Source organism: Lathamus discolor, chromosome 1 (assembly GCF_037157495.1).
Source record: "Lathamus discolor isolate bLatDis1 chromosome 1, bLatDis1.hap1, whole genome shotgun sequence".
NCBI lineage: Eukaryota > Metazoa > Chordata > Aves > Psittaciformes > Psittacidae > Lathamus > Lathamus discolor.
In genome coordinates this window covers 62,272,286-62,286,445 of record NC_088884.1, presented here as the reverse complement: position 1 = coordinate 62,286,445, position 14,160 = coordinate 62,272,286, and the positions used below count along the sequence as shown (strand labels likewise).

The 14,160-nt window shown below is 37.4% G+C and overlaps 1 protein-coding gene across 4 annotated transcripts in view; it reads left to right on the top strand.

Annotated features, from left to right (window-relative positions):
* GYS2 (glycogen synthase 2) overlaps positions 1 to 14,160 on the top strand; it is a 42,372-nt gene that overhangs the window by 24,529 nt on the left and 3,683 nt on the right. For all 4 annotated transcript variants that reach the window (XM_065674191.1, XM_065674199.1, XM_065674182.1 and 1 more), the window contains 8 exons: positions 2,871 to 2,988; positions 3,382 to 3,502; positions 5,254 to 5,360; positions 8,637 to 8,696; positions 9,333 to 9,411; positions 10,056 to 10,169; positions 11,227 to 11,353; positions 13,175 to 13,270. In XM_065674191.1, the coding sequence (XP_065530263.1) occupies positions 2,871 to 2,988; positions 3,382 to 3,502; positions 5,254 to 5,360; positions 8,637 to 8,696; positions 9,333 to 9,411; positions 10,056 to 10,169; positions 11,227 to 11,353; positions 13,175 to 13,270 (822 nt within the window). The remainder of the gene's footprint in view (positions 1 to 2,870; positions 2,989 to 3,381; positions 3,503 to 5,253; positions 5,361 to 8,636; positions 8,697 to 9,332; positions 9,412 to 10,055; positions 10,170 to 11,226; positions 11,354 to 13,174; positions 13,271 to 14,160) is intronic.

The window sequence follows — 14,160 nt, the reverse complement described above, 5'->3', positions numbered from 1 at the left end:
TGCTTCAAGCCACAGTATAGTTCATGCATAAAAGAGCTGTCCATTAGATCCTTTGTCTCATTCCTGACTGTCAATAAGATGATGAACTTAGAAGATTTTTTCTTTGACTTTTAAACATGACAAAAGTAATGTAAGTGTTCAGTCATCTAATCTGGAATATCTCTGAAAGGTCTTGGTTGCAGAGCACTTGATCTTTGAAAACCAGACTTCTGAAGCTGTTTTTTATTGGCATGAAGCTTCTCCCCACAACAGCTACTCTTGAAAATCATAGTTAATATTTTGGGATTTAAGGAGGCTGAAATGAGTCTGAATCCAGTTTAATTTGGGAGAGAAAATCTGCAGACTGCTCACAGGTAGAGTGTCAGTTGAAGGTAAAGAAAATTCCATGCACAGAGATTCACAGGCTTGAGCTTTTTCTTCAATATGCTTTCAACTTTGAAGAAGCCAAGTAAATATATATAACGTTTGGGTTAAAAATATTGTTGACACATATCATGCTTCATATTGACAGAGCTAGAAAGAAATACAATAGGAATTGTTACCTCAAATGCTAAGAGGCAATTATAGGTAGAAAATATGTTTTGATGGGAATAAATACTTTAATAGTTTCTTTGAATCATAGACCATAGATAAACTGTTTATGAATCTATTCTCATACTATTTATTCTCTCTGAAGTTGTAAAATCAACATAGACATTGGCCGTTCAAAAAGCTCAGCAATCCATTCTGTAGATCATTAAGCTTGCATTCTGCAAAGGAATGTGAATACTGGAAGAATGTGTACACTTCTCAATCCATTTTTAAAATAAACTTTAAAAGGGGGATGCAGAATTGGCACAATTAACTTCTGCTTTTGAATTTATTCAGATGTAAACTTTGCAACAAAGTTGTTAACTAAAAATAACTGAGGAAATGTGATATGTAGAGCAGTCTCTGCTACTTCTCATTAATATTAAACTTGGACACAAATTATAGATCTCAACACTTGGAAAAGCCCCTTTAAAATTCGGTAGACATGATTGCATAGGGAGCTTTTTTTTTTTTTGCACCTGGACAAAGGCTGATTTGCCAGTCTAAACCTAGCAGAACGATTGCTTGCATTATTCTGTTATTATTTGATCAATAATTTATCAAAACAGATTTGTCAAAAGCCTGAGTATCTAATATTAAACATGTTTTCTTTGACCTATTGTGCAAGATTCTGTCAGCAATCATAAGGTACACTCCTGTGATTTGGTTAATGATATTATGGGTTTTCTAATATTTTCATTCAGGTATGAAACATAGTTCTCATTAGCAGTAGAGAAGACTTTGAATCAGAATTCCAAGACTCTTGGGTATCAGTTAAGATCTAGATCTGGACTTTGTTCTGTATATATTTGATTGAAATCATAGAAGCAGACTCTGAAAAGTATGGGTCAACCCTGAATCTTAGTAACTGATCAACAGAAAACATCATACTGTGCTATTATTACTTTAATCAATGCCAGTTTCTTTACTATAAATATAGAAGTCAAATCATCCTGATCTGGCCTATTTGGGATAATTTTACAACAAAAATGTCATTAATTCATTAAACAACAAAAATTCCAAACAAATTAAAATAGGAACAAAGGCTTCTTTCATCATTTCTTCCATGGGGTAAGGGCACATTGCCTCACATGTATTCAAAATACTATTATATAGAATCATAGAATAGTTAGGATTGGAAAGGACCTCATGTTGAGCAGAAATAGTGAACCAGTACTTTAGGCTCCCACATCCCACAGATATGTTCTGTATCTCAAAGGCATAAATAAGAGATGGACTGAGCCCCAGTCCTGATGAAAGGGTAAATGAAGCTACAGTTGAATCAAAGAACATTGGAGTAGGTTATATGCAGGCTGATGATGATGGCTAAGAGTGTCCAAAACTCTCTGATAAATGTGAAAGTGTAGATGGAAATTGGCCAGAAATACACAGTCACAGATTCTTACTTTATCGGAAAGAGCCTAAAATTATTGCAGTCCCAAAGTGATGTCCTGCATGAGCCAGTTCTTCCGTGCTGGACAAGAAGCAGGTCAGAGGAAGAAGATATTTTGTCAGTAAAGACAAAGGGAAATGGAGGATGTTTCTGCTTTCTTCACATACCCCACTCATATGAAGCCACACAAGTCTCTGTTCAGAGCAGCTCCTAGGGCTAGGCAGCAGAAGATAAGGACACAAGTTTTCCAGACCCACCAACTCTCTCCTTTCTTGTAACTGAGAACCAGATCCTAAGTATCTGAGAAGTAAAGATTTCCTGGTCAAGGCTGGACTTGTATGTTATTCTATGTCTAGTTTTAGGAGAAATCCAACAGGTTACTGAAGGGAGGTCTTTTTTAAAAGGTTTCTTACGTTCTCCCTTTTCTGGTAAATCCTCAGAAGTGTTGACAGAACAGACCTCTCATGCCATGCAGTAATCAAATGCATGGTACAACACAGTTTCTGCTTTCAAGAGCAGTAGCTGAGCTGGCAACATTGATATCCAGAATAAAGAGGTAAAAGGTATATTGCACAAAAAACATCTGGCTAAATGGAGACATTACTCAAGTCTTGATGGGACAAAAGGGCATGGGGGATACCTCACTGTTCAGTATGATCTGTGCTAATTTTGAGTACAAGTCAGGGTGGTACTGGAACACTTCAATGCAGTAGGCAGTGGAGTGTCACATGCAAAGGTTTGTGGAGTAAGCTGGTGGAGACCATTGTGTAAGTGCTGTTCCCCATCCATGAGTAATAAGAGTACATAACCATTCACATACTGACAGCTGAAAGACATGTTGGTTCTTTCCTTAAAGATTTCTCAGACTCTGAAGATGTCTACCTCTGCCTTTTCTCTGCTTTTCCAGATGTTGTCACCCCAAATGGCTTGAACATTAAGAAATTTTCAGCAATGCATGAGTTTCAGAATTTGCATTCCATGTACAAGGCTAGGATCCAGGAGTTCATTCGAGGTCATTTCTATGGGTATGCTTTTACTTTCCAAAACTAAGCACTGGTTGTCCAGCACTATTTAAAGCAGGAAGACTAACAAGTACTTCAAAAATGTTACCAACTTATTGGGGTATCTGTCTGGGATTTATCAGTCAGAAGCTAAAAGGATTTCAGACCCCAGTTCTAACTCTGCTTAGCAGATTGTGGGATCAGGCAGAAGGTCTTGATTTATTTATGTATTTATTTTATTTACCCAAGGTACGGTTTATCAGATTAAGATACTAATTTTAAAGAACAGCAGAAAAGCCTCACTTTCATTGTTTTCTTGGGCTAATAAATTCCTCCAGAATAGAAAGCTGCTGTATATTTTGCTTTACTGTATCTTGAGAAATACTTTGTGTTTTCTGTCCGTTTTCTTGGTTTCAGCCACCTTGACTTCAGTCTTGAGAAGACCTTATTTTTCTTCATTGCTGGAAGATATGAGTTTTCCAACAAAGGAGCTGATATGTTTCTAGAAGCCTTATCAAGATTAAACTTTTTGCTGAGGGTAAGAAAGCTTCTGCAAATGTAGATAACATAGAGCTTGTGTTCAAACTTACCATACAATGGAAGTTACCTGCAGGAATTTCCATGCCATACTCTGGTTTGCAGGAAATTAATTATGGGATATTCAGAGTCTTCATAAAGCTCTCTCCCTGAATCATCAGAGTATATAATGATCTCAGGCTGCTCAAAAATAAGTGATTACATAGTTCAAGAAGTTAATCCATGGTTATCTCCCTTGTTTTTAAGGAAAAATACTGAAAATACGATTCAAGAATTTACCCTGAAGATTTACATATGAGAAGGCAAATAAAAATAACCTTTTAATGATGCAATTTAAAAATATCTTTTAAAGCAAACTGTTTAATTCATTAGGACCTGCCCGTGATCTTTCTAATCTTTGAATACTATTATCGCATCAGATGGGAATCTTGCATTAAAATGCAAGGTGTGGCAGTGGCCTGATGAGTAAGCATGGGGAAGCCAATCACTCCTCCGTGTTTCTGTTTCCTCAGGTGGAAAATGTGTGCGATGCTCCTAAATGCCTTTATGGAGTAATTTAATGAAAATAAGTCCTGAGCCTTGTCATGATCAAAGACCAGAGCACTTCCCACCTACAGATGAGGTCACTGAATGACAGATGTGTCCCAAAGACTGACACATTAGAGAAAAACCAGCAGCAAAACAATCAAACAAAAGCTCGATCAGTTTTCAGTCATGTAGCAAGGATCAGTTGGCTGTTGTCCCAGACTGTCCTTTGTGTTCTGTCATTTGAATGATATGGAAAAATCTGGATAAAAATCTGGATACTCTGTTGTTAGTGTTAAAAAAAATATTAATTTCCCAAGCTCTAAGTACACTTGTTCTACCACCACTTTCTACTAATACACCGTTAGAGCCTGTGGGCTTTCTAGAAATGCTTAATCCATTCACTCTCAATCTACTCACACAATTCACTCACACAACAGGTCACCTCACATAACTTCAGCGTTTCTTCCGCAACTTTGCCAAACAACTGACTTCTGTTGTTTGGCACTGCTGTGCAACATCAGCTACCTGTTAATAGCATTTACATAACTATTAGCTATGAATGCTGGCAATGTGGAAGGCCTTATGTGTTAGGATGGAAAGCATTGCTTGAGCAGTGGTTTGTGTGTAGCAGCAATTTCTTCTTTTATCTAATAATCTATATGACGTCAATTACAAGGCAGGCTGATGGAAAGTCAAAGGAAATTCTGTGTGTCTGGCAGGCTCTTTGCCATGAGATCAGGTAGAAAGTGGTTGCTGTCATCCCTCTTTCTGCCCATATGTCTGGGGAACTATTGCTGTAGAAAGTAGTTCTGCTTGCTTCTGTAGGAAATCCCTTGCCCCATGCCTGGGCATACCTCACCTAGTAAATTAACTGTTCATTTCTTTAACCCAATATATTTTGTGCCAGGTGAGAATATGTGTGTACGTTTCTTACTTTTTGCAGTCTATGTTCATATCCTAAGCCATGGCCTCTAAACCATTAGAAGTCAGGAGGATCTCTGTTGTCCAAATTGGAACTGGGTGACATCTGTTTACCTGTATCTATCCTCAATTATATCTCTGACTTGACAAAAACTTCATAGCTAAAGGGAGAGGTATAAGATCAGAGCCTTCCTGGACAACCAGACAAAGAGCATTGGCTTTTCCTGTGACTTAATTCTGAAAGTTGGCTGTGATACCTTTTAGTGAGATTTTCTTTTTCCTCTCCATCTTGTGTCCATGTAGGTTCATAAGACTGATGTTACAGTTGTTGTGTTCTTCATCATGCCAGCCAAGACAAACAATTTCAATGTGGAAACCCTGAAAGGACAAGCAGTCCGGAAGCAACTCTGGTAATTGCGGTTCTCACTGGCGGCCTCGAACAGTGAATTGAGGAAACATGCAAAATTTTCATGAAGAATAATGTTCTTTCTTTTTGTTTTGCTGAAATTGAGGATTGTGGGTAACTAGAATGTATTTGTGGGGATGAAAGAGATGGGAATGGTAATTAGAACTAGATGATCTTAAGGTCCTTTGCAATCCTAACCATTCTATGATTCTATTATTCTATGGTTTCTTTTTTTTGATCCAGGTTATTTTTAGCAAGCTGCCCTTGCCATTCTTTGTAACAAGTTAGCAAATAGTGCTTGTTTTGCAGTAACAAAATCAAAGGTACTAGAAAAATACACTGGTCTTTATGTCTTCTGACTGTTTCTGGTACTCCCTTTGGACATGCCATTGAGCTTCCACAAAATAAGGACTGTCTGCTAATTTACCAGAGTGAGCTTCTCTGCCACCAGTGGGAAAAAGTAATTAATTATGTGTTCTCTTTTATTTAGAAGTATGGAAATTGTACTGTCTAATCCAGCAGAATGACAGTTGATAACAACTCTGTAATTTTCTGTGTAACCTACAATAAGCAATGGGCACACCAAAGCAGTGAAACTTATATCTATGAAGGGAAAATTGCTACAGCCCTTCTTAGTTTAACAGGTTTCATTCTACAACTTCCCAAACAAAAAGCAAAGCAGGGGCAGACTTAACCTCACTTTAACTGCTGTGTGATCCTACTAAGGAAAAAACATATGCTTGTACTTCTCAACTGAGAAGACGTGGCAAAACTGAACATTCCAATTCATAAAGAAAATAAGTGGTGGGTTGTCGAGGATGACTTTGTTAAAGAAAAAAAAAGATGAAAAAATGCATCTCACTAAACATATTTACAGATTAATTATCTGAGATGGGAAATTGAAATATTCACCTTATTAGCTGGGTAGAGCAGTTAAACTCTGCTTGCAGAGATAAGGAGGTTGGTCTTAAAGCTGAGGGACTAAAACCCACAAGACCTAGCTTCTGCTTTTATGCTTGTGTCTCACTGTTTAACCTCTTTCTGATGCCAGTTTTATGTTTATGAAATGATAGAGCTCTAAATGACCTAAAAATCTGTAGATGAAAGGCACTGTGTAAGAGGAGGATACTACTTTCCTTGTTATCTCATTAACTGCCTCTAGTAGATGATCTCTGGCTCAATTCCTGGATATCAGTAATCAAGTTGAAATCTTCGATTAATGGATACTAAACCTGCACAAACGAGAATCATTGGAATCTTTTAGCTTTTGCAATATCTGGAAAAGAAGGCAGATAGCAGAGATCTATTTAGTCTCCAGATTATTTCTAAAATCATCACACAGCAACTTGGGACTTACAGAGAACTTTTTACCTGGTTACCACTCTGGAAACAGGTACCACAAATGCAGAGGGTGGAATTAATTGTCCAACTCTGACTTCCTGAAAGTTATGTATCCAAGATGCATTCACTGAAGAGGGGAGTGGAGAGTGATGGTTCAGTCCAAATGATATTTCATCCTATACCACTTCAGAAAGTATCTATGAGTGAAGGGAATCATCCTCTGAGATGGACTGTCGCTCTCAGCAAATGTGTGGAGGATCTGTGCAACTAGCTTAAATTGTAGATGGCTGAAGTGTGAGGTAGCATAGCCAGAGTTTTTAATGAGAACTCTGTATGCAAGAACTGTAAGAAAACATTGGGAGTGCAGTGGGAAAAAGCCATGCTTCCAACACATGTTTTTGGCCTCTGCTTTTTCTTTGATATAAAGTATGCAATGTTCTATAATATAACAGGTATTCATAAATAACATATTCAATAAATAATATATGGATATTAGGGAAGTTTAAATTAGTTTAAATATGCAAAGGATTTCCCTGTTGTATCTCTACTGTGTAATTATTTTTCTACTACTCAGTAGTGCAAGCACAATAGTAACAGTAAAGGTAAACCTAACATTTTGGAATAATGCAAAAAATGCTGCTTCCAGCTATTCTTCCCACTGTGCCCTGTAAAAGCAAAGACCCTCTATATTATTACGGTCACAGTCTGGAGCTCCTGGGTAAAACCATGTGATAGCAGTATTGCATAATAATAATAGATTATTTTAAGGATGACACAGAAATTAAATACAAGATGAGGTTGGCACTTGTAAAGGAATAGATGCTGGCTGATCTGGGATATAAAATCCTTCGTTTCTTCCACTTCTGAAAAAGTAGTCTGTCCTAGCTGGCTTAAGTTTTGGACATTGTGCATGGCATGAGTCTATGAAAATATAGTCATGAAGGGAATAGCTTTCTCAGATTTGAATCAATTTTGTTTAACATTTAGCTGCTTTACAACTCATCCAAAATTAAGTCATCCACTGTTGTGTCTATGTGATTTGGGAGAGAACAACTGAAAACAGGTATGTGGATTCTCGGCTTGGTAGAGTTTAGGATTTCACTTGACAAGTTTTGTCTTAGCCCAAAGTATAATTCATAGAAATCAGGAAGGCAAGAAAAGTTCCATGAACTAGGTGTATTACTCAAATGGAGAGTGCATTTGCTATTTTGACAGCACCTCCAGTCATACTTTCAAGTTATTTCCACTAGGGTCAAAGTAATATAAATGAGTCTACATTTAGAACATTTGCTCACTGGAGTTCTTTCTTAGCTAAAATATAACATTTGTCTGGCACAGGTTTTATTATTAGCTTAAAACTGAGCATTCCAGGAAGTATTTTGGTTTGCAAACTAATTTATGGCAAACTACCTTTTAGTCAAACACTTGGTTTCAAAATTCTTTGAGATAGGAAATAGGACAGAATATGAAGGGAAAAGCTTGCTTTAAAATGCATATTTATTTAACTCTTATATCTCACATCTTTCTTCTAGGTCAAACTAAATTGGAGGCCTTTCAGTCTTCATTAGTGTCCAGTGTTAATGATCATCTTTCTATACATAGAGTCATATCTATGCTATCTTTTTCATAGCTGAGATGAAAGTGTGGTCTACTGATCAGAGCAAAATGCTAGAAGTAATTACTAATGATATCTGCTCCTGGCTTTCTCAGTGCATTCATCTTTGGATGCAGATCAAATGCACAGTTGTGTTGAAACCCATCAGTGTGGCTGCTGGCTGGATAAAAGAGTTTTGAGAACCAGACTTCTATCTGCTTCTGTATTCTTGGTTCCATCTGTATACGTGAAAGCACAATTTAATCTCCAACAGCAAGAATCTCCTTTCTTTTGTTTTTGTCATGGATTCTTCTGTTTTAGACATACATTTATTTATTTTCCCAGGGACACTGCACAATCTGTGAAAGAAAAGTTTGGAAAGAAACTCTACAACGCCCTGCTAAAGTGAGTGTATAGGTTACTTTGTTCTGCCTTGCAGAGCCACATATTCAGTTGTCTTGCCTGTGGTGTTTCTGTGCTTCTACTCTTGGTGTAAGAAATTTGGACATCTATAGGAAGGACATAGGAGAAGAATATGGGACCCTTTGTTCCATATACAGGTTACTTGTTCAATAGGCATGTTACAGAGGAAAAATTCAAAGGTACTAGCATCCCATTGTCAAAAGAGTCTCAACAGACATGGGGGATGTCTAAGTAACACAGTGAGCTTACTCACTGCCCAAAATTGGCTAACTCAGCTTAAAAAGCACCAAAGTAATATATATCCATGGCTTAGTCACATCCTTTCAAAAGACCCTTGAAAATAAATGACCCAAGACACGGATGAGATTACTGGAATTTCAGCAAAACCAAGGTGTGTCTGAAAAATAGAAAAAAATAGCCTTTTTGGAAGCTAACTGGAAGGTCAGCAAATGTATGGTAGAACAAAATGTAAGGAATATAGAAGGGCCATGAAAACAAAGGAAGGATTCATGTTGACATCAGCAGATTTCAGATCAGACCTTGTTTGCCATTTCTTAATTTTCTTTATACAACTGATAATAAGTCAATTGGTAAATAAGTTCTGTGTTGCCTCTGCAGAGGAGAAATTCCAGACTTGAACAAGATTCTTGACCGAGATGATATAACCATTATGAAAAGGGCCATCTTTTCAACTCAGGTCAGAAAATGTGCTACTTACACAAACATCTAGTATAAATGATTAACATGACTATGTGCAAGTATTGTGTATGACATATAGTGATATGCATTCACTGAAAAGAGGTTTTGAGCAAATATACTTCTCATTAGTAACATTTAAAGATTAGCTGTGACTGTTTTTAATGAGAGTATGACCCAAACCAATTCTTTAGGGGAATCCATGGATATTTTCCTGCAGTCACATGCAGGACACCAAAATTCCTAATTATTTTCTTCTGCACCAAGTGTGGACTTTACATTATTCCTGAAGCATGGATTCTTCCATTTTTAGAAAATATGTAAGATCAGTCTCTTAAGGAGGCATAACACATTGACTAAAAACCTTTAAAATTAAATGGTAGGCTTTTCTAAAAGTTAGTACAAATACATTTATTGCGTGGTAAATAAAACAAGTCCTTGGCAGGTTTTATGGTCTCATTTGTGGCCTTATTTATATAGAAGACAATTTTATATGTTCATAACTTTCCTTTCTTCCCTTAAAATTGAAGTAAATATCTATTCACATTGATGACAAAATCTCCCACTGTCTTCCACCTTAGAAAACAGTAACAGGACTCTGACAACAGTTTTGTCTGGCTTATGGATTGCCTTTTCTCTCTTTAGCGACACTGTCTGCCTCCAGTGACCACCCACAACATGATTGATGATGGCAATGATCCAATCCTTAACACCATTCGACGCATTGGCCTTTTCAATAATCGTTCAGACAGAGTAAAGGTACATTCTGTCTTTTTAATTTTACATATAAAATTGAATTTCTTTAAATAGTCTCAGGCTGGATCATTAGCATGGAAGTGCACTCAAATTCTTGAGAAGCCATATTCTATTAATAAAATAGTTCTCTCTTCTTCCCTTTCTAGGAGTAACAGCTAGTCAGTTCACAGATATCCTTAGTTTCTGTTTATCCAAGTTAATTTCAAGTAAGAAATCTGATGTTAGGGAATTGTTTTATTGCTACTTCCTTAAGTGAATGAGGAACCACTAGTCCAGAAATCCAGAGTGACAGGTCATTTGCAGCCAGATATAAAGCTCTATTAGATGCATTTGCTTAAAACTGGAGGTTCATCATTTGAGCACAGATATTTCTGGATTATTGGTTCATCTTTTAAGAACAGCACCCTGATGCTCAACATTTGCTGTAGAAGGTAAACAAGGGTTTGATCCTGAGAAGAAATACCTGTTCAGGCTGTGCTCATGTTTACATAAACTTGAAGCTAAATGCATGTGAATAAATCCTTTCCTCACTTCCATGTCTGCTATGCCAGACCAGAGAAATAATCAACACCTACTTTCACAAGTGTGCCAATGCTGGGATTTTTTTGTTGTTGTTGTTGTCCCAAATTTTGAGGGATTCTTTGAGTACTGTAAAGATTCCTGTATTTGAGTTGGATGCTGCAAAGCTTGGAAGTACTGTATCCTCCTGAGGCCTCCTTTGGAACCAGATATGCCATTACTTTGTACCTTGGCACAACAGGCCAAGAGAACCCAATTTAGTATTGCTAAATGCCATGGCCTTAGGTATAACCCTCAATGCACATGGTCTTCCTTGATCAACAAGCATAAAGCTGAATACCTGTCCAGAAAAAGGGTTCATCATCCATACTATTTCTAGGACAAGACTGCATGCAGGCAGGATACATTTTAGTATGGGAAGATGAGCAAAGGAAGTATTGTCCAGACACTTAGGAAAAGGCCAGAAGAAATTGCTTATCAATAATTAAAATGCACTGATGATGGTTTTCTTTCAGCTCTAATGTAAGTCTTGAATATGCAGGTGATCGTACATCCAGAGTTTCTTTCTTCGACAAGCCCATTGCTGCCCTTGGACTATGAGGAATTTGTTAGAGGCTGCCACCTTGGTGTATTTCCATCATACTATGAACCCTGGGGTTACACTCCAGGTAGGCAATCTGTACCCTTAACTAGTACTGGAAGATAAATACTCATTCTGTTGATGCAGAATAGCTTGCAGCCAGTTTCTTCTGGAATCCTGAAAAAACTCTTTTGGCTCTGTTTCCTCTGCAGTGCAAAGGTCTTACTTCTGGCAAAATTTGGGGGCCAGGTGGTATAAAATGGCATCTACTGACTGACAGCTACTCACATTTGTCCCTGCGTTGGACCCTTTCCCATACTCACATGTAATCTCTTGATTTTATGTGGCTTTAGAACTAAAAAATCATTTTAAAACTTAATCCTTAACTTGATTCAAGAGTTTTAGAAGATTTAGAGCAATATACATATTGAAAACAGTAAGACAAGAAATCTGGTGCTACTAATTGATGTAGTTCAGTGGATTTAATTCAAGATAACAATTAAGTTTGATAGAATTATGTAATGCCTTATCGAAGATATTCACCACAAATACACGCAGTGGTAAAGAATTCCACAGAATTAAATGGAAATTCCTAAGGATACAGAGAAAATATAGTTTCTGACTTAAATAATTGGGCTCAGATTTACAAAAGGCACTTACCACTTGATGAAATCAGTGAAAAACTATGAACTTGAATACCTATGAAGATCAAAGCCTAGCTGCCTGGGGTTTTTATGTCCTCCAATATGGATTCTACAGTCTTGATACACATCTGAAAATTGGGGTGTCCCTCTGAAGAGCATTTTCTGTAAGCCAATGATTCAGAATAGAAGTATGGCAAATTTAGTCATTCTCCACCGCTATTTCCCTCCAAATAAGTGAGCTATTCAATTCCAGGTAAGATAACTGTCTTGCGTTCTGGTAATTTCTCTTCCTGGTCTAATCTCAGTTGAGGTATAAAGAAAGTGTGACAGCCAGAGATGATTTTGAAGAGAACATTGAAGTAAAACTGGACAGAAAAGTTAGACTTGTACTTGGCAGTTTTCAGGAAAGCTGTGATTTACACTAGTTAAAAGTGTATTTTCTCTTTCTTTTACTAATGCAAAAGCAATTCCCTTAGTTGATACCCATTTAAATCTTCCAGAAACAAAAAGTGACTTTTTAAAGGTAGATTTCTAGCTCTCTTTTATAGGCATCAGTTTAATTATCAAACAAATGAAGGCCATGTTGATGGCTTTTAGCATTTCAACCACGAGGGTATTGATCTGCTGTCTTAGGTTCAGTTTAAGTTCACCAGCAAAAACTCTTTCACCCTGAGTAAACAGTTATCCTTAAAGACAGGGATGATAGAAATACCTATAATAGATGTATACATTTTCTAATTCTATAAAACTAGCTCCACAAGTACGTTGAACGTGGTCCTGAGTTAATGGTAGTGTTTGTTGGGGTTTTTTTCTTGCTATAGGGACCTGTTTACAAACAACAAATATCAAAATACAAAGTGTAACATGCTCCTGCACTTAAGAGATTCGTTTTTTAAGTAGTTGCAAACAAGTGATGATCATAATTGTACATCAGGCTTCAATTTAAAATCCAGGCTAACAGTCCAGACCATATATTGGGGTTCTCAGTTTCAACACTGGACTCCCAGAAAATTTTCAGTTTGGTTTCTGGGAAACACAAAAATATGTTCACAAAAACAGTGTGAAGTTTTCTTTTTATAACTATTTTTCTTTCTTCTTTCCTTCTCTCCAAAACCACAACAAAGCATAATAGTTTTCACTCGAAATTTTCAGGGCAGCTGTAGTGTTATGGGACCTTCTGTCTGCCTGTTTTTCTTTTTTCTCTCAAGGTGAAACCATTCAAAGCATATTGTCCTGAAATGTTTTCTGTCTGTTTCTTTTGGCAGCTGAATGTACTGTGATGGGCATTCCCAGCGTAACCACAAACCTGTCTGGATTTGGCTGTTTCATGCAGGAACATGTTGCTGATCCAGCGGCTTATGGTAAAAATTTTAACACCGCATCAAAGTACTGACACTGAGCTGGGAACGTAAAAAGCGCAGCAGTGATGCTGTTACTCCTCAATTTTATGCTTTCACTGGTGCAATGGAGTTCATTGGGTAATATAGTTAGAGCTCTAAATATCTCGTTATGTTGAACATGCCATTCGAGCTTTCATACTTATCGAAACCCTTTCTGGTTCTGTCTTTTTTTTATCTCTTTAACCTTTTGTCTGCTTTATCCTTCCAAACTCAGTATTCCTCCTCCTACTACTAGTTTCCCAGCACTTCCCTTTAATGACCCAGGTTACACTGTAACACTGTCAGCCCTTCAACAGAAGCAGTGAAAATCTGCTTCTGTTTGAATAGTCCAAGAAGGATGTGCTGGGACTTTAAGGCCAGTGAAACTCACCCCCACCAAACAAAGAATAAATTATCATTTACACTAAAAAGTAAACCCGTGAAAAGAAAAGGAACCCACTTACAAATAAGAATCTGTTCATTTAAGTTTAGGAATGGTTTGTGATTGGAGTGTGGTGAGGAGGAGGGTAGCCAACTCCTGTTGTGTCAGGACAAGACTGAAAATGTGTCGAAACTAGGGCCTTCTGTGTCTTCTGTGCACAATTAGGCAATGACAGCTCCACACTAGTTCCAATTATGCCCTGGCCTTAGGGGAAGGGGTAGAACCTGTTGCAAAATATAGCTATGCTTGAGTTACCCGAGGCATATCTTTAAGAGCCTTCAGACTTGCTCTTCTCTGCCAAAACATAGATGTGAGTGTTGACATAAACTACTGTACATTCCTTGGGGACACCGAGCACTTCAGCTAAGGTAGTTGTGTTTCTGTCTCATCCATGAAGATAGCTGAGGTCTTGTACCCTCTTCTTCCCAAC